Source organism: Mustela erminea, chromosome 8 (genome assembly GCF_009829155.1).
Source record: "Mustela erminea isolate mMusErm1 chromosome 8, mMusErm1.Pri, whole genome shotgun sequence".
Taxonomy (NCBI): domain Eukaryota; kingdom Metazoa; phylum Chordata; class Mammalia; order Carnivora; family Mustelidae; genus Mustela; species Mustela erminea.
Window position 1 is genome coordinate 92,976,400 of NC_045621.1, and position 24,026 is coordinate 93,000,425.

General features: G+C 39.9%; 1 protein-coding gene across 3 annotated transcripts in view; it reads right to left on the bottom strand.

Moving 5' to 3' along the window:
- The window catches only part of THSD7B (thrombospondin type 1 domain containing 7B), an 855,837-nt gene that overhangs the window by 509,288 nt on the left and 322,523 nt on the right, over positions 1–24,026 (bottom strand). For all 3 annotated transcript variants that reach the window (XM_032353821.1, XM_032353819.1, XM_032353820.1), the window contains exon 5: positions 17,247–17,416. In XM_032353821.1, coding sequence (XP_032209712.1) covers positions 17,247–17,416 — 170 coding nt within the window. The remainder of the gene's footprint in view (positions 1–17,246; positions 17,417–24,026) is intronic.

The following is a 24,026-nucleotide window of genomic DNA, read 5'->3' on the forward strand; positions in this document are numbered from 1 at the left end:
TTTCCTCTTCTAGGTTGTTGTATTTTCAGTCCTGCATCTTAAAAACGCTTTTTACACACCCATAACATAACACTCATTGTATTAAACCCACATGAGTTGTTTTTGTGCTTCTCTCTCCAAATTGGTTTTGACTTCCTAGGATTTAAGGTTGATTTGTTCATCCCTTGATCTCTAATATTTCATATGGTTTCTAGCCTATGGCAGGGCTTCAGTAAGTGTGTGAATGCACAGAAAAGCAAAGCCGTCAGCATCTGAAAAGGAGAAAACCAGTTTACTGAGCTCTTACTGTGCATCAAGCACTGTGTTATAATTGTTTCTCCTTTAAATACACATCATCTCATTTAATCTCAACAATCTGTTGGCATCTCCATGTTACACATGAGAAAACAGGACACTTAAAGAGGCTGCATGACTTGCCCAACATCACATGGCCAGAAAATGGGGGAGCTGGTGCTCAGATGTGGCAATCCCCACTTCAGAACTAAGTTTGTTCTTATTAAGCTAAGTGGACCACTGTACCCCTTTACATCATACCACATAATCCATATATTCATAAGGATGACCCTCTTGTTTTGTTTTAACAAACTCCAAGTATTATTTATTTTTCAGAATAAGTGGGAGGGGTTTGAGTAGACAGTGTATGACCATCTAAACATGGTGCAATCTTATTGTCTACTACCTGTGAATATTAGGTTATGTGGCAAAGGGAAGTTAAGGTCATATGGAACCGAGTTTCCTGATCAGCTGACCCTGAGATATGAAGATTATTCTAGATTATCAGAGTGTGTCCAATGTAATTACAGGGATCCTTATAAATGGAAGGAGGCATGAGAGTCATAGTCAGAAAGACATTTGAAGATGGTATGTTGCTAGCTTTGAGGACAGAGGAAGGAGTCATGAGCCAAGAAATAAGGGAACCCCCTGAAGCTGGGGGAACACACCCCTGCTGGCATCTTGATTTTAGTCCAGTGAGATCCATTTCCGACTTCTGACCTCCAGCACTGTAAGGTGATCAATTTGTATTGTTTTAGGTCATCAAATTTTTGGTAACTCATTACCATAACCATAGGAATACAGGGGGATGATTAATAGGAAATAAAGCCTGTGTCAGAGACAGTGAGCTGCCCCTCAAAGATAGGAATTTCCCTTCCAAACCACACTCCTGTTGCTAGAAAGGTGGGCACTCAGCCAGACAGCCCACTTTCCAAGGGCATCTCATCCCCCGTCCTCTCTGCACTGAGACACGGACAATGACTAGTCTCCTCAGTGAGGAGACACTGTGGAAGAGTCTTAGCTCTGAGTCAAGATGCTTAAGTTCTAGGTCTGTGATTCTCCTGTTTGCTGTCCAGATGATGCAATGTTAGCTTTTAACCACAAGGTGGAAACTCACGCACAGGACAGTCAACTAAACTTGCCTGAGGCCACCAAGTGTGGCTGAACTAGGGGCAGCGGGAGCCAGGGGAGGCTGCTGAGGTAGGCAAGGGACAGATCATGCATGGCTTGTGAGTGATGTTAAAGCTTTAATTTAGAAAAAGTCACTGAAGTCATTTTGCATGGGAATCACACACTCAGATAAGTTTTCCTATAAGGTTGTTTTGGCAGGAGTAGAGAAGAAAAATAATTATAGCTAACACTTATTAAGTGCTTATCACATAAGGCTCTGTTCTAAGTGGTATGTAGGTGTGTGCACATGTATGTTCATTTGATGAACCGGAAATTATCATTATTTCTATCTAACAGATGAGGAAACTGAAGTATTAACTCATGCAAGATTACACAGCTTATAAGTGATAAAGTAAGAATCTGACAGAGGCTGCAGAGCCCGTGCCCTGAAACACATTAAACAGCCCCCCTCTATTTAGAAGGGGTAAGAGTAGGAGGAAAATCAGCCAGGAAACTATTACAGCAGCTCATGTGAGAAATAATGCTAGAAGAAGTAATAGATAAAATAAATAGAATAAACAAAGTATATATTTGAAGCAGAATTAAAAGAATATGATGATAGATTGTGGGCAAAGACATGAATGACAGTAAAATATCAAAGATGCTGCTCAGGTTTCTAGCATAAGTGCTTGGAAGGAAGAAAGGCAATTTCCTAATCCTGGAACACTGGAAAAGGATCTGATATGGGATTGTGCAGGATAATGAAGAATCTGGGGGAACACTGAATTTAAAATGCTATGTATTATTTACATAGAACTAGCTGGGTCCAGTTCTAAGCTCCAGGTCTAGAAAGAACAGGGACTCCTTGGATACCTATCACCAAGAGCTAGAAATAGAATTAGTCTTAGAAAAACAGTTCTTAAAAGAATAAAATGAACTGTGATTATATATTCCATATGGAGACTCATAGAATGTTTGGATAAGAAGTGGCACCACAATTCAGCTGGTGTTCCGGCTTTTCTGTTGACGTGGTGTGATTGATTCTCCACCCCCTCTCAGTATGCCTGAGAAAATGGCCAGATGACACAAGGAGTCATTTAACACATCTTAAGCACACAGAGGTCTTACTAAGCAACTCATCTCTGGAGGACAGCATCTGATGGCAAATTCAAGTACAGCATGGAAAAATGCTAAATACTAGAGCAAGCCAAGGAGGAAACTGTGAAACTTTCCTGCAGAAAGAGTTGGACAATAAGCGTATGATTCTTCTATATCTTACTTGCCAGGGCACTCACATATTCAACAAGGCTGGAGAAATAGATTTGGAAGGAGTAACTTTGTTTCAGAAATTGCACTGCCAAGAGGAACCTCATTACCTCTTGGCTTGGTGTTCACGAAAAATCTAATCCAGCTGACAAAATGAAGTTTAGTAAGACACCCAACTAAAGATTGTAAATGCACTAGTCTCAGCATGTTTTTCTAAATGCAATCTTCTACCCTGAAAAGGAGAATCTAACTGCTCATTAATGAAGTGCAGGTGCATGTGAACAATTGAAATAAAGGGAAAAGTTGCTCCAAAGTGAAAAGAAATGCCTAAAATGGAAGGGTAAGACTATATGTGGGGGGCTTAACCATTTGTTCAAGAAATACCCATTGAGCTCTTACCTGCCTTTGGCCAGGTGCGGTGCTAACTGCTGTGAAGTCTATCACAGTCACTAAAACTGTTGCTGCTCTCAAGATTTATGCAAGATGAGCGGCGTGTGGGTGGCTGTTAGTTGAGTGACTGCCTTCAGCTCAGGGCATGATCCTGCAGTTCCAGGATCGAGCCCAGCATCGGGTTCCCAGCTCAGTGGATGGTCTGCTTATCCCTCTGCCCTTAGCCCTCTCATTCTCTCTCTCTCTCTCTCTCTCTCTATCTCTCATTCTCTCTCTCAAATAAATAAAATCTTTAAAAAAAGATTTATGCAAGATGAAAGGGAAGGATGAGGAAGGGGAAGAAATGAAAACAAATGGATGAGGAAGAAGATGAAATACATAAAAGAAGAGGAAGAAAAATGAGGTTGGGGGAGAAGCGAGAAGGAGAATGAACAATGAAGAAGAGTTGTTTACAGCCCCTGCCATACTACAGGCTGGTACCGGGTCTCATCTAGACTAGAAGAGTAAATCCTTAAAAACAGGATCTTTCTTTCATTTGACGCATATTCATTGTTTTGTCATGGCTGAGCCCTCAAGAAAGCAGAGTCTGCAATGAGAATTGAGTGTTGACACTTTATCTGGGAGGGACAAGTTCAGGAGGCAGTAAGGAAGAGAAAGCGGGAGGCACGAAGCAAGGGAAATATGAAGAAATGCCGTGTGATGGGTTACTGGGCTGGCTACCATTTTGCATTAAACCACACAGATGTATAGCCAGTTCATGTATTTGGAAAACAGAATTTCTCTGGAAGGACTGCAAGAATATATTGGAATAATATACAGGTGCACTGGAAATAGCCTGGCTCCCTTTTCAACCGTTTCCTTCTGGTGATGTTTCACACCTTACGGGGCTAAGTCTCCTCCACTTCCAGGTTGCAGCACCATAGCCCCCCAGCTGCTCTTCAGGAAGCCAGAGCCCACACCTCACAATGTGGTGTTGTACCCAATGCTGAAGTAGATCCACGTGCTTATAGAGCATCAGCCAAGAGAAAGAAAGAGGGTGGAAAGGAATATGAGAAGGGGCAGAGCTTGAATTCAATTCAACTCTCTTTTCTGTGCCAGAGAGGGCGCTGAGTGCTGGGGAAACAAAAGCGAAGGACAGATCCAGCCTGACCTTGTGTAGCAGCCTGCTTAACGGTGCACACAAGCAAGCCAAGCAAGCAGTGAGATAAAGGGCTTTGACCACTGAGGACCAGAAACCCTATGTGGTCTCTGAAGGTTCCCAGAAGGAGCAAGCTACGAGAAGTACGTGTGATCTAGGTGATAGGCCAGAGCCAGGAAAAAGGTTTGTGTTGGAGGTGGGGTATGGAGAGACATAGGATAGTGGTCAGTGGTCAGACAGAAACTGGCTCCCAAGGCCTAGAAAGCTAAAGAAAGGGTTATGTATTGTTGGAGCTCAGACTGTTGGACAGGGATAAAGAAAGCAATACTGTAATTCCTACAATCTATGATCTGATCATTATAAGGCCCAATACCATAGCTTAGAATTCCACCTGACTACCTTAAATCCACAGCACTTACCTTCAGCTGCCCCCTTCAGTCCACCTTTATTACTGGTTTTGCTCTAAGTATGTTCTATGCCATTCTACTTCTGTGCCTTTAATCCAATGGCTTGTTTCGTCTGGGATTCTGTCCCCTTCACATGAACACCTGTCTAAACACCTGCCCTTCTTTTATGGTCATGTAAAAGTTTTCTTCTTCATGAACCTACCCTATGTTCCCCACATCCCACTGCTTTAATATTTCCTTCCCTAAAAATCTTCATTTTCTCCTAAAGTGCTTACATCACCTATGTATTTTTCTTTGACTGATACATCTCCCCTCTGAGACTGCTGAAGATCAAAACAAAAACAGATGGACATAAATCATTTGAAATCATTTATGGCTTCTATAATCTTTTTCTCCTCTGGAGAACAAGAGAAATATATTTAACTCTAGAAATTATTCAGGAATCAATTACTTCACGTCAAAGGCCAAGATCACTCAGCAAAGCCACTGTTTGAGTCCAAGCAGACCTCCCTGGCCCAGTGACCCTCCTTGTTTTCTCCTTTGCATTCCCTCTCAATCTCTCCTCATGGACTATCTCACCACCTCATTATCCTCAGATCTTCCATTTTATCTGATTCCATTCCAGGCCCTCTGGACATGTGAGCTTGGCAAGGAATGCTGATATCCAATGATCCAGCAGATCATTTTGGTTTTGTTAACTGTAAAGCAATTTCTTTCTCTGCACTGCCCATAAAGCAAAAAGAATCCAACAAAACTTAATATATCACCTCTCACTTGATGAGTTTTTCATTTTGAATTCCATATGCATTTGTAATTTTCTGTTTATGTGATGGAATCCGGCACTGGGAAATACAAAATAGGACCCCAAGAATGGCCCTCAAAGGCTTTATAGCCTATGGGTGGTAAGGACAATAATATCAATGGCTGGATATCAGACAAAAAGTAATGTGTTTTACAGGGCTATGGGCTTAGTGTAGGAAGATTAGCAAAGCTGAAATATCACTGGTAAAAGAATTGGAAAAATTCAAACTCACCTCTGGTTCTAGGCCCTTGTCAATCTTGCTTCTGTGTGACGCTACACACTTTGGTTTCAGTAGCACGTGGTACTGAATTACTTTTGTTATACTGATTTTGAAAAAATAAATCATAATATATTGCATGAAGAAGAAGGTATTCCTCCTCTTTTAGAGATCAAATAAAGCAGGACTCACATCTCGTCTAAAAGGCCCATTTTTCCGCAAGTCATTTATTTTTCCCAGGTGTAGTCAGTACTCAGTGCTAGGTTTTCTCCTCAAATATCCCACCCCTATCATTTGTCCAAGCCAGTTCCCTCCTGTTCCATTTCAATCATATGAATTATAGCTTGAGCTAAATAAATTAAGACATTTTTAATGTCAAGAACAGCCTGATAATTTAATGAGTGGTAAAATAAGAACTCTTCAATATTTCTGCTAAGCACTGTAATCCAATAAACATTTGCCATATCACACTAAAATAAGTTTGTTATACTTGATTAAAAAGAAAAAAAAATCACTAAACTAAGATACAGAACCAATGAAATGGAACCAGTAGAAACCAATCTCAATTTAGGCTCTTGGTGACCTAATTGCCTTTAAATACATAATAATCTTTTTCTAAACATTTCTCTGCTTTCTCACTTTTTGGGAAAATGTTTGGAGAGAATATTTGAAATATAAATATGCATATATTTGAACTATACATATATGGACTTTCTCCAACACCTAGAAACCCAATAACTGAGGGTGTCTCCAAAGTGGAATGACTAGAATTGTCTTCTACCTTTTGGTCTCATATGAACTTCCATCAAACAGCCTGTTGTTAATTAGCAAAGATTATTTCACCCAGTTATCTCTTTTTCTCTGTTAGCATAAAGGAAGAGAAAATGCTGTAAACCCATTTCTCTTCTATGAGTCAATACTAAAGGAAGCTCTAAGAGCATTTTTTCCTTAAACTTTATTCTCACACCCAAATGAGTTTATTGAATTTAAAACCAATTTCTAAAGATGGTCCTCAAATGATGGTGGAATAGATATCTCCTTCAATTGCCCCTTCAGAAGTCTGTTCATCTGTTCATAATGTAAATTACTTTATTTCATAGCACAAAAACTTCTTGGATAACCAGATAGGTTTGCAAGTAGGACATGAGCACTCCCCAGAATTCTCTTGGTATACTAACATTCAAGCATTCTTATAGACAGCTAAGAATATGAGATTTCTTCTCCGCTGAAAAACCTGTAGTGCTGAAAGAAGGCTGTACCTGTATCTCAAAAACAAAGTCACACCTCCAGAATAGCGCAAAAAGCCTAGATTTCCAGTGTCACTGTTACTTTCTTACTCCCTATGCTCCCCTCACACCAATTCACATGCCACCACTGAACACAAATGTCTCCATTCCTTTCCATATGTCCCCTCTGCCCCCAATGAGAACACTCTTCCCTAATGATCCTACAAAGTCTCTTTAAGCAGTACCTCCTTTATGATGATAACCCTCAGATATCATTAAATGGTTATAACCATATTATATATGTAATGATCATATTACTTATGATACTATAGCATAGTTGCTAGTTCAATTGTTTTTCCAATTAAAAAAAAACTATAAAGTAATGAGAGGCAACTTCATCATATCAGTGTCTAGTACACAGCCTAAAACACAGCTGGCATTTAATGAATTACTGAAAAAAAAAAAAAGAGGCTATGATTTTCAACCACTTTTTACTCACCAAATCAATATATTTAAAAACAACACAGTGAACTAGAAGACTGGAACAGCATTCATGTAGCTTATCTAAGTTCTATACAGGTCAAAATTAAAGCCTGCAACCCAAACATATTAAGTCTCCACACACTACCTAGACCCAAAATACATTAAGTCTCCACATACTACTTAACATTCCAGAACATATTCCCTTATCTGACCATGTACTTCCTTAATGTCAACGCTGGGTCCAACATGATAAAGATGTAGGACTTTCAAGAACTACTTAATCTTACTGGAGTGGAGGAAGCAACTTATGCATTTAACAACTCAAAGCTAAACTGTGTCCCATCCTTAAAAGAGCTGTGTCCATTTAAGGTCAAATAATGAATCTGAAATAAGGAGAAAAAAAAAAAATCAGGAGGGGTTCTTCTTAATTGCAACCACACCAATACCTTTCCCCAATTTTTTGTTTAGGATTTTTGAGGGTTTTTTTTTGGGGGGGAGGGTGGTTCTTCCGCATCATATAAATACATTCTATCTCCATGTCATTTCACTCCATATTTGTTGCTATTTCAGTCTCTAGGCCATGTTTTCATGAATGGAAAATATGTAGGTCCCAGTCTTTATTAAATTTTGAAGGTGTACTCTTTATTTCAATGATTTACCTCCTGAGAAACGATGCTTGAATGCAGGCTGAGTGGCTTTAATTTCATTTGAGAAAAGATCAAGAAGGAAATGGTCTCGCTGAACCAAACTTTAGACATAGAGGTGAGCATCACTCTTGCTGGTATTTCTGAATTATATAAGAGAAGAACAACTCTCTCTACAACAATAACTGGTAAATAAAATCATAAATACTCTTCTATATTTTCTTCCCCATTCTATTGGCTTAGCTACTATTGCAGGTAATGCTTCTCATATTGATTGTTACAGCACCACTGTGGCTGCATTTAAAACATCACATGAACACTGAACAAAAGAACCAGGTAAATATGCCATAGGTATTATGCTGTTTCTCTAAGCACCATGAATTGAGGTCAAATGGGGAATGGGATATCTAAGTCGCTAACAGCAAATTCCGCCTCAGCATCCAGCCTATGGAATAGACTTGGAGGCACTTGGGAGAGAATTAACATTCCTTTTGGTACTCTCATCCTTGCATTCTGGAATTCAGATTCTATTTCATTCTACTGCATGAGAGATCCATGGAAATGGGTCTTGGTTTGGGGGGTTTGTATTTTTGTTGGTTGGTTGGTTGGTTGGTTGGTTGGTTGGTTTGGGTTTTGGTTTTAGTTTTGGTTCATGGGTGGTGTTGGTAGTATTTTCCCCAGGGTAGTGTTGCCCTAAGATCCGAAATGCAGAGCAGCAACTTCACAGTGAATGGTGGAATTTTATAGGGAAGAAAAGTCAAGCAATTTCACTCTAGAGATTGAAGAGAGTATTCTAGAGTATAAGGAAAAATTAACCTGTGGGAAAGTCAATTGTCATTGAGAAAAGGGTTTCCAAAATCAATGCTATTAAAATTCCTTCTCCCTCTACAATCTAACATTAAAAAAAAAAAAAGAAAAAAAAAAAAGCCGGAGGAGGAGTCAAGATGGCGGAGAAGTAGCAGGCTGAGACTGCTTCAGCTAGCCGGAGATCAGCTAGATAGCTTATCTAAAGATTGCAAACACCTGAAAATCCATCAGCAGATCGAAGTGAAGAAGAACAGCAATTCTGGAAACAGAAAAACAACCACTTTCTGAAAGGTAGGACCGGTGGAGAAGTGAATCCAAAGCGACGGGAAGATAGACCCCGGGGGGAGGGGCCGGCTCCCAGCAAGCGGCGGAGCAACGGTGCACAAAATCAGGACTTTTAAAAGTCTATTCCGCTGAGGGACATCGCTCCAGAGGCTAAACCGGGGCGAAGCCCACGCGGGTTCAGCGTGGCCTCAGGTCCCGCAGGGTCACAGAAGGATCAGGGGTGTCTGAGTGTCGCAGACCTTGCGGGTATTGGAACGGGAAAGCCAGCTACAGAGACAGAGCCGACAGTAAGCTCACAGCTCGGTGTTACCTTGAACCGGTCGCAGGCTCGGTGAGCTCGGAGCGCGGCCGGAGGTCAGGCAGACGGGAGTGACTGGGCGCTGTTTTCTGAGGGCGCACTGAGGAGTGCGGCCCTGGGCTCTCGGCTCCTCCGGGCCTGAGACCAGGAGGCCGCCATTTGTATTCCCGTCCTCCAGAACTCTACGGAAAGCGCTCAGGGAACAAAAGCTCCTGAAAGCAAACCCGAGCGGATTACTCACCCTGGCCCCGGGTAAGGGCGGTGTAATTCCGCCTGGGGCAAAGACACTTGAGAATCACTACAACAGGCCCCTCCCCCAGAAGATCAACAAGAAATCCAGCCGAGACCAAGTTCACCTACCAAGGAGTGCGGTTTCAATACCAAGGAGAGCAGCAGAATTCCAGAGGAGGAGAAAGCAAAGCACGGAACTCATGGCTTTTTCCCTGTGATTTTTTTTTAGTCTTGCAGTTAATTTAATTTTTTTCTTTTTCATTTTTTGTTTTTTTTTTTTTTTTCCTCGCCTTCGGGTAAAAATTTTTTTTTTTTTTTAACTGTTACCTTTTTCTTTTTTAACGATTTTTTACTAGTTTATCTAATATATATATTTTTTCTTTTTTACATTTTTCTTAGGTGTTTTCCTTTTTTTTTTTTAATTCTTTTCTTTTCTTTTTTCTTTTTTCTTTTTTTTTCTTTCTTCCTTTTTGAACCTCTTTTTATCCCCTTTCTCCCCCCTCACGATTTTGGATCTCTTCTAATTTGGTTAAAGCATTTTTTCCTGGGGTTGTTGCCACCCTTTTAGTATTTTACTTGCCCCTTCATATACTCTTATCTGGACAAAATGACAAGACGGAAAAATTCAACACAAAAAAAAGAACAAGAGGCAGTACCGAAGGCTAGGGACCTAATCAATACAGACATTGGTAATATGTCAGATCTAGAGTTCAGAATGACAATTCTCAAGGTTCTAGCCGGGCTCGAAAAAGGCATGGAAGATATTAGAGAAACCCTCTCGAGAGATATAAAAGCCCTTTCTGGAGAAATAAAAGAACTAAAATCTAACCAAGTTGAAATCAAAAAAGCTATTAATGAAGTGCAATCAAAAGTGGAGGCTCTCACTGCTAGGATAAATGAGGCAGAAGAAAGAATTAGTGATATAGAAGACCAAATGACAGAGAATAAAGAAGCTGAGCAAAAGAGGGACAAACAGCTACTGGACCACGAGGGGAGAATTCGAGAGATAAGTGACACCATAAGACGAAACAACATTAGAATAATTGGGATTCCAGAAGAAGAAGAAAGAGAGAGGGGAGCAGAAGGTATACTAGAGAGAATTATTGGGGAGAATTTCCCCAATATGGCAAAGGGAACGAGCATCAAAATTCAGGAGGTTCAGAGAACGCCCCTCAAAATCAATAGGAATAGGCCCACACCCCGTCACCTAATAGTAAAATTTACAAGTCTCAGTGACAAAGAGAAAATCCTGAAAGCAGCCCGGGAAAAGAAGTCTGTAACATACAATGGTAAAAATATTAGATTGGCAGCTGACTTATCCACAGAGACCTGGCAGGCCAGAAAGAGCTGGCATGATATTTTCAGAGCACTAAACGAGAAAAACATGCAGCCAAGAATACTATATCCAGCTAGGCTATCATTGAAAATAGAAGGAGAGATTAAAAGCTTCCAGGACAAACAAAAACTGAAAGAACTTGCAAATACCAAACCAGCTCTACAGGAAATATTGAAAGGGGTCCTCTAAGCAAAGAGAGAGCCTACAAGTGGTAGATCAGAAAGGAACAGAGACCATATACAGTAACAGTCACCTTACAGGCAATACAATGGCACTAAATTCATATCTCTCAATAGTTACCCTGAATGTTAATGGGCTAAATGCCCCTGTCAAAAGACACAGGGTATCAGAATGGATAAAAAAACAAAACCCATCTATATGTTGCCTCCAAGAAACTCATTTTAAGCCCGAACACACCTCCAGATTTAAAGTGAGGGGGTGGAAAAGAATTTACCATGCTAATGGACATCAGAAGAAAGCAGGAGTGGCAATCCTTATATCAGATCAATTAGATTTTAAGCCAAAGACTATAATAAGAGATGAGGAAGGACACTATATCATACTCAAAGGGTCTGTCCAACAAGAAGATTTAACAATTTTAAATATCTATGCCCCCAACGTGGGAGCAGCCAACTATATAAACCAATTAATAACAAAATCAAAGAAACACATCAACAATAATACAATAATAGTAGGGGACTTTAACACTCCCCTCACTGAAATGGACAGATCATCCAAGCAAAAGATCAGCAAGGAAATAAAGGCCTTAAACGACGCACTGGACCAGATGGACATCACAGATATATTCAGAATATTTCATCCCAAAGCAACAGAATACACATTCTTCTCTAGTGCACATGGAACATTCTCCAGAATAGATCACATCCTCGGTCCTAAATCAGGACTCAACCGGTATCAAAAGATTGGGATCATTCCCTGCATATTTTCAGACCACAGTGCTCTAAAGCTAGAACTCAACCACAAAAGGAAGTTTGGAAAGAACCCAAATACATGGAGACTAAACAGCATCCTTCTAAAGAATGAATGGGTCAACCGGGAAATTAAAGAAGAATTGAAAAAAATCATGGAAACAAATGATAATGAAAATACAACGGTTCAAAATCTGTGGGACACAACAAAGGCAGTCCTGAGAGGAAAATATATAGCGGTACAAGCCTTTCTCAAGAAACAAGAAAGGTCTCAGGTATACAACCTAACCCTACACATAAAAATGCTGGAGAAAGAACAAGAAAGAAACCCTAAGCCCAGCAGGAGAAGAGAAATCATAAAGATCAGAGCAGAAATCAATGAAATAGAAACCAAAAAAACAATAGAACAAATCAACGAAACTAGGAGCTGGTTCTTTGAAAGAATTAATAAAATTGATAAACCCCTGGCCCGACTTATCAAAAAGAAAAGAGAAAGGACCCAAATAAATCAAATCATGAATGAAAGTGGAGAGATCACAACTAACACCAAAGAAATACAAACTATTATAAGAACATTCTATGAGCAACTCTATGCCAATAAATTTGACAATCTGGAAGAAATGGATGCATTCCTAGAAACATATAAACTACCACAACTGAACCAGGAAGAAATAGAAAGCCTGAACAGACCCATAACCAGTAAGGAGATTGAAACAGTCATTAAAAATCTCCAAACAAACAAAAGCCCAGGGCCAGACGGCTTCCCGGGGGAATTCTACCAAACATTTAAAGAAGAACTAATTCCTATTCTCCTGAAACTGTTCCAAAAAATAGAAATGGAAGGAAAACTTCCAAACTCATTTTATGAGGCCAGCATCACCTTGATCCTAAAACCAGACAAGGATCCCACCAAAAAAGAGAGCTATAGACCGATATCCTTGATGAACACAGATGCGAAAATACTCAACAAAATACTAGCCAATAGGATTCAACAGTACATTAAAAAGATTATTCACCACGACCAAGTGGGATTTATTCCAGGGCTGCAAGGTTGGTTCAACATCCGCAAATCAGTCAATGTGATACAACACATCAATAAAAGAAAGAACAAGAACCATATGATACTCTCAATAGATGCTGAAAAAGCATTTGACAAAGTACAGCATCCTTTCCTGATCAAAACTCTTCAAAGTGTAGGGATAGAGGGCACATACCTCAATATCATCAAAGCCATCTATGAAAAACCCACCGCAAATATCATTCTCAATGGAGAAAAACTGAAAGCTTTTCCGCTAAGGTCAGGAACACGGCAAGGATGTCCATTATCACCACTGCTATTCAACATAGTACTAGAGGTCCTAGCCTCAGCAATCAGACAACAAAAGGAAATTAAAGGCATCCAAATCGGCAAAGAAGAAGTCAAATTATCACTCTTCGCAGATGATATGATACTATATGTGGAAAACCCAAAAGACTCCACTCCAAAACTGCTAGAACTTATACAGGAATTCAGTAAAGTGTCAGGATATAAAATCAATGCACAGAAATCAGTTGCATTTCTCTACACCAACAGCAAGACAGAAGAAAGAGAAATTAAGGAGTCCATCCCATTTACAATTGCACCCAAAACCATAAGATACCTAGGAATAAACCTAACCAAAGAGACACAGAATCTATACTCAGAAAACTATAAAGTACTCATGAAAGAAATTGAGGAAGACACAAAGAAATGGAAAAATGTTCCATGCTCCTGGATTGGAAGAATAAATATTGTGAAAATGTCTATGCTACCTAAAGCAATCTACACATTTAATGCAATTCCTATCAAAGTACCATCCATCTTTTTCAAAGAAATGGAACAAATAATGCTAAAATTTATATGGAACCAGAAAAGACCTCGAATAGCCAAAGGGATATTGAAAAAGAAAGCCAACGTTGGTGGCATCACAATTCCGGACTTCAAGCTCTATTACAAAGCTGTCGTCATCAAGACAGCATGGTACTGGCACAAAAACAGACACATAGATCAATGGAACAGAATAGAGAGCCCAGAAATAGACCCTCAACTCTATGGTCAACTAATCTTTGACAAAGCAGGAAAGAATGTCCAATGGCAAAAAGACAGCCTCTTCAATAAATGGTGCTGGGAAAATTGGACAGCCACATGCAGAAAAATGAAATTGGACCATTTCCTTACACCACACACAAAAATAGACTCAAAATGGATGAAGGACCTCAATGTGCGAAAGAAATCCATCAAAATCCTTTAGGAGAACACAGGCAGCAACCTCTTCGACCTCAGCCGCAGCAACATCTTCCTAGGAACAACGCCAAAGGCAAGGGAAGCAAGGGCAAAAATGAACTATTGGGATTTCATCAAGATCAAAAGCTTTTGCACAGCAAAGGAAACAGTTAACAAAATCAAAAGACAACTGACAGAATGGGAGAAGATATTTGCAAACGACATATCAGATAAAGGACTAGTGTCCAGAATCTATAAAGAACTTAGCAAACTCAACACCCAAAGAACAAATAATCCAATCAAGAAATGGGCAGAGGACATGAACAGACATTTCTGCAAAGAAGACATCCAGATGGCCAACAGACACATGAAAAAGTGCTCCATATCACTCGGCATCAGAGAAATACAAATCAAAACCACAATGAGATATCACCTCACACCAGTCAGAATGGCTAAAATCAACAAGTCAGGAAATGACAGATGCTGGCGAGGATGCGGAGAAAGGGGAACCCTCCTACACTGTTGGTGGGAATGCAAGCTGGTGCAGCCACTCTGGAAAACAGCATGGAGGTTCCTCAAAATGTTGAAAATAGAACTTCCCTATGACCCAGCAATTGCACTATTGGGTATTTACCCTAAGGATACAAATGTAGTGATCCAAAGGGGCACATGCACCCGAATGTTTATAGCAGCAATGTCCACAATAGCCAAACTATGGAAAGAACCTAGATGTCCATCAACAGATGAATGGATCAAGAAGATGTGGTATATATACACAATGGAATACTATGCAGCCATCAAAAGAAATGAAATCTTGCCATTTGCGACAACATGGATGGAACTAGAGCGTATCATGCTTAGCGAAATAAGTCAAGCAGAGAAAGACAACTATCATATGATCTCCCTGATATGAGGAAGTGGTGATGCAACATGGGGGCTTAAGTGGGTAGGAGAAGAATAAATGAAACAAGATGGGATTGGGAGGGAGACAAACCATAAGTGACTTTTAATCTCACAAAACAAACTGAGGGTTGCTGGGGGGAGGGGGTTTGGGAGAAGGGGGTGGGATTATGGACATTGGGGAGGGTATGTGCTTTGGTGAGTGCTGTGAAGTGTGTAAACCTGGTGATTCACAGACCTGTACCCCTGGGGATAGAGTATTATGCCTCCATCGGAAAGGATGAATACCCAACTTTTGTAGCAACATGGACGGGACTGGAAGAGATTATGCTGAGTGAAATAAGTCAAGCAGAGAGAGTCAATTATCATATGGTTTCACTTATTTGTGGAGCATAACAAATAGCATGGAGGACATGGGGACTTAGAGTGGAGAAGGGAGTTGGGGGAAATTGGAAGGGGAGGTGAACCATGAGAGACTATGGACTCTGAAAAACAATCTGAGGGTTTTGAAGGGACGGGGGGTGGGAGGTTGGGGTACCAGGTGGTGGGTATTATAGAGGGCACGGATTGCATGGAGCACGGGGTGTGGTGCAAAAATAATGAATACTGTTATGCTGGAAATAAAAATAAAATAAAATAAAAAATAAAAAAAAAAAAAGCCAATGTTCACAAAAACTGAAATGTAAAAGCTGTCACCAATTTTGGCCTTATTACTGCTTTAGCAGAAAAGGTTAGAGATATTTAAATCTGGTCTCTTTAATTGGGCAAACACACTCACTGGTTCCTTACAATAGCAATTCAATTGTTCTCTTATGTTTAACTTAAGCCAAGAAGAAATTCTCATGTTGTTAGATGTGTCAAGGTATAACTATAAATGATAACAGTAGGAAATTAAGGCATTTATAGGAATGGAAAGTAATGGCTGAACAATCTTTCCTGTACACTGCCACACAAGAGCAAAATAAAGCCTATTACTAATGACTAGCAAGGTTGTAGTAAGCTACACTATATATTTAATGCAATTGCTGACCTGTGGAAACCCTAGTAGTGTAGACAATAGTAAAAGGGAAGAAAGAGAGGTAGAATTAAAAAAAAAAAATTACCAAGGTCTGAAAGAATAATCTAGAGTTCTTTATCTAAATTCTGTTATTCCAACGTCAGAGAAGTAAGCATAGTCAGGTTCTACCCTGAGACAGAAAGTGTATAGACTGTCACGTTCTAAAAGTAACATTAGATATGGAAGAAAATTGAATGAAAACTGTAACTTTAATTGTCCAAGAAAACACTAAGGATTCTGTAAAGATGATCCCTCTATGAGTGAGAGGGTGAATTATCCAAGGCTATGGTCATAGATGCCTCTGGAATGTTGAGAGGCCATGTCTAAAAAAAAAAAAAAAAAAAAAAGGGAAAAAAGGTACCTGGTATGAAGAGGTTTATAGGGTAAAATGCATGCACTTCCATACCAAGGAAGTTTGCATCATGCCTTTATAACCTAATTCTACAGTAAAGGATTTATGTACATACTCAAGAAAACATTCCCACCTTGACTACTGCAGAGGGCACTACCATGTCCTCTGATGTGGCTGATATATTCTTCTGGAGTAGAGGCAGTATTGCTCACTTTTGGCTTTCAATCAATTGACTTAAATAAGCCTGGGCCAGTTTTTCAGTCCCCATCTGTTGTCACCATCTCAAACTCTGGAGCAAATGCACTCCTGCTGAGGCTGTACAGGCTTATCAGAGAGCCTAATGTGAAGAAAGTTCTTTTCCTCCACCTCTGCCTCCTTTCTCTTCTCCTTTCCACATTACTTGAAACTTGCCAGTAAAATTAGATCCTCAACATTTGAAGTGACATTGTCTGTAGAAACTCCTACATTCAGAAATTCATACAAACAACCCTCTTGGGAGAAAAAAAAATAAAACAAAATAAGAATGCTACTAATTCATGACCACCCAAGTCTACCAGGCCCCTTCAGCTTGTAGCATTTGTTTTTGCTACAGTGCTTAGGTATATTTTTTCATTTAATGTTCACAATGATCCTTAAAGGCTGAAGTTATTATTATTATTGCTATTATTTTTAACTAGTCCCAGTTATTGCAAGTAGCAAAACTTAGGCCTGGTTTGTAAATTCTCAACAAAACAAATATTAAATCTGTGAGTGCTGAGGGTCCATTATATCACGAAGAATATGAGGAAATGGTGTTGGAGTTTATTTCCCTTCTAGTCAGCAGCACCATCTGTCCCTGGGACTGGCTGCCTACCTTCCTTGGCCTTCTGTGCAGTGGACACTGGTGTGCTCTGGGCACAGTATACGTCCCGGGTCTGGATCCCTCCTCCACAAACGGGTCCCGTCACATGCCAGTGGGGGTCCTGCTGCTTGAGGAGAAGAGAGACTTGGCATTCTTTCCATTCAGAGGTCCTCCAGGCATACCTGGATTTATTTAAAAGAAATTTGATTTATTTAAAAGAAGAAGAACAAGTAAGGAAAATATAACATTCTAAAGAAGACATAAGTCATGACATCACATGTACATAATAATCTCTCTTTGTAGGGCCAAATCTTCACCTATGGATAAAGAAGTCAGTTGGTGTTGGGTACTAAATCCCTTTTATTTCCTAGGGGGAAAAAAAAAATCATAGCCACTTTTCATGGTAACAGAGGGTGAGAGGAGTAAAGAAAGGAAATATGGATTAATGGGTTGTGTCTCGGCCCTGAGGCCCTAAGAGAGTGAAGAATCAGTGGAAGAAGATGGAAACCAGAAGAGCCTGTTGCATAGCAGCTGATCTTAACATGGGCATCACTTCACAGACCTCTGGATGACTATGAGAATGACTTCCATGGCCTTTTGAAATTAGTAGAGTAGGGCGTGAAATGTGTGAAGTTGGGGATACATGGTTTTAAATGGATAGAGATGACCAACTTTTCAATCTCCTTGATACAGGAAAGTATTTCCACTTATTTGACCCCACTGGGATAAAGGCATACACATTAAAAATGAGTTAATAATGTGGCACTGTATTGAACTGTAGAGTACTTTTTTGTATATGCAGAAATATTATTTAAACTGACTTAGAAATATATCTTCTGGTTTATAAGTGGTTAAGATACATAGTGATAGACACACACACACACACACACACACACACACACACACACCCCCAAGGGAAAAAAACACAATGGAGTTTATACACAACTTGCTGAAAACAAAACAACTATAACAACACTGCACTCAGACCTGGAGAATTATTTCAGACAGAATTTCCTTTAGGGGGTTATTACAACATTTTTCAAGCCCACAGCATTAATAGAACCCTACAGCATTCACATAAATACCAACAGTCTCATTAACTTCTAGAAAAATAAACAGAACCTTAAAACATTCTCATAACTGCTGTCCCATTTCAGATTTGAGGAAAAATTTCTCAGCCTTGTGATTGCTCAAAAGAAAAAACAAAAAACAAGCAAAAAAACAGCAATAAAAATAAGAGTGTGTCACCAAAACCCTGGCCTTACAGAAACTAGCATAAAACTGAAATTAAGTCACAGACACCAAAATAAGAAAGCAAATCTCTAAGAAACCTAATAGTGATCAAACCCCTTTATAAATGCATGGCCTCACTCTGAAAAGCTTGAGAGATGACAATCATAAATCTTATAAAAAACCCACAGTAGAAAGAGGATTTGGACAATCCTTTGGGGTTTGCTGTGACACAACTGTTCTCCCTCGGCTTCCATACTTCATTTTCACATGGTTCTCCAAGACTAGAAACTTAGTCAGTAGGTAGGCAAGACTTTGGAGTGCAGATCCTGCTTTGGCAGGCAATATGGATAATAATCTGCTTCCAATTCCTGGTCATGAGAGACCGAGAAAAAAGTTTGGTTCTTCCCAGAAGGAGGCCTTCTCCAGAGGTCAGGTTCTGAAACCTTTTCTCCTCCAAGTTCTCACCCTGTTCCCCATGGTCACTCAAGCAGAAGGCTTATCCCTCAAGTATCTGAGTCTCAAGGCAGGTGGCTCTCTATTCCAGTGCAAAGTGCAATGAGGTAAGGATTTGTTGTAGGGGATGTTTACCAAGGGCTCACTTTGGACCCTCTTCCTCCACAGGCTGCCTAGGAGAAGAGCTCCCTGGCCATTAAGGAGAGGGTCAGATACATCAACTGAGTAGGAGACTCCTATGATATAATTTGCAAATAAGGTAGGGAAAAGGGAACAGTGTGGTATAGACAACAGGCATGATTTACGGCTCAAGGGATCTGTGCCCTGCCACTTACTAGGCACGCGTGACCTTGCCCAAGTTCTGCTTTCTCATCTGTGAAATGGGTATAGTAATGCCAAATGCTGAACACGGCACATAACTAATGTTCAATAAATGCTAATTCCCTTTCTGCTTAAGTCCTTTTGCATGTACGTTTTGTTCCTTGCTTCCATAGAAACACACACACACACACACACACACACACACACACATCAATATTTTATGTCTTAGGATTTAACTGATATCATCAAGTCCTAATGTCAGAGATCCAGGAATACAATGGCCTAACTTCTAGCAACCAAAGTTCAGCAGAGTATAAAAGAAACATAGCGTTCAGAATTACAGCAAGTCACAGCAATTTGTTTGCTTGTTTGAAAGGACTGGGCCATGCTGTATAAATAGCTTTTTCAATTAATTTATTGTGACCTTAGAAGAATTAGCAGTGGAAGAATTTTGGAAGTCATTATGAAGAAAAATGAAAAGTTTAATGACTACGGTTTTATATAAAGTAACGAAAACCCTGTCCGTAGCTCATTAACCAACAACACCCAAATTCCATTCACTGGCAAATGACAAATTCTCTAAAGAAATATAAGGCATTTATCACTATCTCAATTGTTTACCACCTCAGAGAAAGCACGAGCCCAGCAAGCAGCAGAGGGAAAATGCTCACCAGGAAAGGACTTCTATATTCCTTTTTTAAAATGCATGTGTTTCATCTTTGCTCATCCTCTTTGTTTCAAACCCATTACCTATGTTTACTCACAAATCACCCTGCAACCATGAAAACTAAACATCCAGAACTCCTTCAGTCTGGTAAAGTGTCTTCAGGAACTGACAGAATGAGGAACCACAGGTGTCTTCCTGCCTAACAGCACTCCCTTTGTCCTTTAGAAGCTGTTACAGCAATGGTCCTCCAGCCTCCAGACAAGCTGGCTCCCTGACTGCCTGGGACATTCTCTTCCACAGTGATGTCCCTGTCAAAGACCTTTCCCACCCCCTCCCTCCCAACTCTTGCCTTTTAACGTACCCTCATTTTGTCCTTTTGGTTAGGAAGGAAATCTAGGAATTTCAAAGGCCAGAGTCCTACCTCCTATGGGTACATGGCACTTTGAAATCCATTGTGGAAATGCCTCAAGTAGATTAAGAGAGCCATGCATGGAACGAAAGACATTAGTCAATCTCCATCCTACAAATGTGTAGGATCCATTTGCTCTTTTCAAAAAGTTCTGGTTGAACACAGTAGCCGAGGCATTAATTTATGGCATATCCTTCAAATAATAATAACAGCAACCAATACCTTCAAGATGCTATTCTGTGCTAGGCACTGCACTAACAAACTGAGCCACGTAACCTCATTAAATTGTCCCAACAACCCTATGAGGAAAATATGGTTTCCCCTTTCACAGATGGGATATTGGAATAAAAAGGAAGTAATTCTTCCAAGATCATATAAGTAAGGTTCCAAGAAGTAATTCTTCCAAGATCATATAAGAGCAAGGTTCAAAGTTAGATTCATCTGACTCTGAAGCACATCTTTTTAATGAAATGACAGATAAAAAGTGAATGGCAAACCAAAGAAATTTGATCAAAAGATACAGAAAATAAGTTCAATTGACAATAGGTAGTTACCTGCCCAGTTACTAGGAGGACAAGTAAATCTTGCTATTGGTTTGAGGAAGTGTGTTCTGGACTGAAACCAAAACCAAAACCAAAAACAAAACAAACCCTCCCCCGCCAAAAAACCCTTCCCTCTCCCTTTGTTGGTGACAAACATATTGTCAGTGACAACTAAGAATATCTGACACTGCCAAAATATGATTTTTTTTCCTTTCAGTCTCAAACAAAAACTACATTTTGAGAATATTTTACAGCCAATTTATAATTAGAGCTCTGTGGTTACATAGGGCCAAAGTTAGTACTTTCAGGATAGAACTGTAAGTTTAAAAGAGAAATAATATATAAGCCAAATAAAATGGTCTCTAATTGTAAAAATGAAAATTCCCACTCAGAGTTACAGAAGACAACCTTTTAAAGAGGACTAAAATCAAACTCTCCACACTGCTCCATGAGGATTCTAAATCTTGGGTAAATTTGCCATGATCCGTTCATGTGAAAACTCCAATACTGCCCACTCCCGGACTTTCGCAAGCTGCCCACTATTAGTGAGACCGCATACTGACAGTCACTCTGGGGCTCCCAGCCTCCGGGAAGAGAAATGCTGGTAACTCAATACTGAATGCACAGGGAAAACAACTTACACAAGGGCCTTTTATTTAACACACAGATCTGTAAGAGAGACTGCAGGCAGGGGGAGAGCTAAAAAACAGGACTCCCTAGAAAGAGAAATAGGCCTGCCCAAATAGTAAGTGTATCACTTATGCAGCCACACATCCATATATCCTTTCTTTCAGTAAGTAATTCCTGAGCTCCAACTATGTGCCAGGCCAGATTTCAGATAATAGAAATGCATAGCAGTGAGCAAGACAAAGCTCCTGACCTTGAGAAGATTGCCTTCCAGTGGAGCAGACAGACAGAAATGCATCATACGTAACGTGGCATCAGATAACGAGAAGAAAGAGATGGATGAGGAGAGCTATTTTGGTGCCATGGCCAGGGGAGTCTTCAAATCCTGATGAACATGAGGGAATGAGCACAGGAATGGCAGGGAGCATTCTAGGCAGAGAGGGGAGCATGTCCACTGTTGCAGGGAAGAAGTGTGCTTGGCACTTTCTAGGACATCACAAAAGCCAGTGTGTCTAGGCTAGGTGGGTCAGGATAAGAGGGAATGGACACGAGGAGCAGTCAGGAGTCAGGCTATGAAAGAGCCGTGTGGGCCAGAGTTAGGAGCGTGTTATTCCATATGAACTAGGAAGTCATTGCAAAGGTTTGAGGAGGGCAATAATTTGGTGTGATTTAAATCTTTAAAGGATCACCCTGGCTACTGAGTGAAGAAAAGACCATGGGGGATATAAAGAAGGGAGACAAATTCGGAGGACTTTGGTCATTTAGGAGGGATGATGGTGGCTTCAGCTGGGGCGGTCAAGCAAATGTGGGGAGAAGTGAACAGGTTCAGGATATACCATGAGATAGGGACAGCTTCTAATGGATTGGATAGGGATGAGAGGGAAAGGGAGGCATGAAGAATGATTCCAAATTGTTTTTCCCCAAGGACTGGCACCACAATTTGTTGGCTGTGAATTCTTAAATGAGATGGCCAGGAATGGGGACAAGAATCCCTTCCTTGCTCCTTCTACACTCTCCCCTTCCATTTGAAGAATAGGATATCAGGGCAAATAATGTAACTGTGAAATTCAGTTTTCCTTCATTTGCCTTCTAGAATCTACTTTCCAAATCCTTCTCTCATGCCTGAAACGCAGTACCCAGTCTCCTCATATGTTTCCTATAATGTAAGTCTCCTCTTAGGAAATGATCAATAAATGATATATTTTAAAAGTTAGGAACGCACTAGTCATTGTGAGCACCAGGTGCTTAATCCCTATATTGTACACCTGAAACTAATATAATACTCTATGTTAACAATACTGGACACATTATAAAAAAGTTAATATTAAATATGCTATCATTCTAAGGAGGTGCACGCAGCTTAAAGAAGAAACCAAGATTGAATCAAAGAAAAATTTCCAATGGTAGAAATACATATTCCCATTAAGGAATATATGAGACAAATTCTAGACTAGGAAAAGCAGTTCAAGTTTCCCAAATTCAACTGCCAAGATAACCACCTTGTCTTCCAGACAGTGATGTTGTCTAATTCAAGGAACGCTGTACTCAAACGTCTTCAAATGGAAGGGTCGGGGGAGGACAGAAGGAGTTAGGAATGGATTCATTGCTGTGAAGCAATGAGTAGAGACATCCTAAATTAGCAAAGCCAAAATTAGAAAAGTAGGCACAGTTAGTGACTATTTTTAAAAGACCTCCATCCTACTAATGTGACACAAAGTGATTCTAATAGCAACAGGATGGCAGCCCCATCAGAGTTTTATAGCAACCTCTGCCCTTTAAAATGTATGCTCTATCACTTTCACGAGGCTTGGAATTGCTTATAAAGTGTGGATTTCTTTTCTCTTTCTGAAGACTTGGATTTAAAGCAAAGCAACATGGAATAGAATCTTAAGTGACTTAATGATGACAGATTGAAAGAATAATTGCATTCGTTAATGGTCATGTTTTGACTAAGCACATATAGATTTGCAAACACTCTTGGAATTGAAACCCTAGTGCAAGGTATTGAAATTAAATGTGTGTATATTAAAAATCAGGGTACTACAGCATGACTAATTTATGATAATGTCTGTTGTCCTTTTAAAGTTGTAAATGCATTTAGAAAAGAATTAACTTGTCATTTTTTGCTGAACAGACGACTAAAATAAAGGGAACGGATTGAGCTTTATGTATTTTATGCTCTAGTAATTTTTTATTGAATAGAGTTGGACTATTGATTATGGAAAGCTACTCTGAAGTGCAAAGCTCTTTGCCCTTCAGCAGATGGCTTTGCTAGCCTAACTCCACATATGTATTATTAATAAACTGCTATCGCTCTGCACAGCACTTAGCAGTACGTTAACTTTCTTACACTAACAGGGGAACGAATCTTCCATCTGAGAGGACTTAAAGTGGCACAATGGGGACTCATGAAACAATATGCACCAGTAAAGACAGACTCAATAAAAAGGCATCAGTCTTCTTCTGTTGAAACAATTTATAGATTCTTTGAAACTATTGTTTCTTGTCTAAAGCAGAGTCTCCTGAGGGCTTCAGGTCAT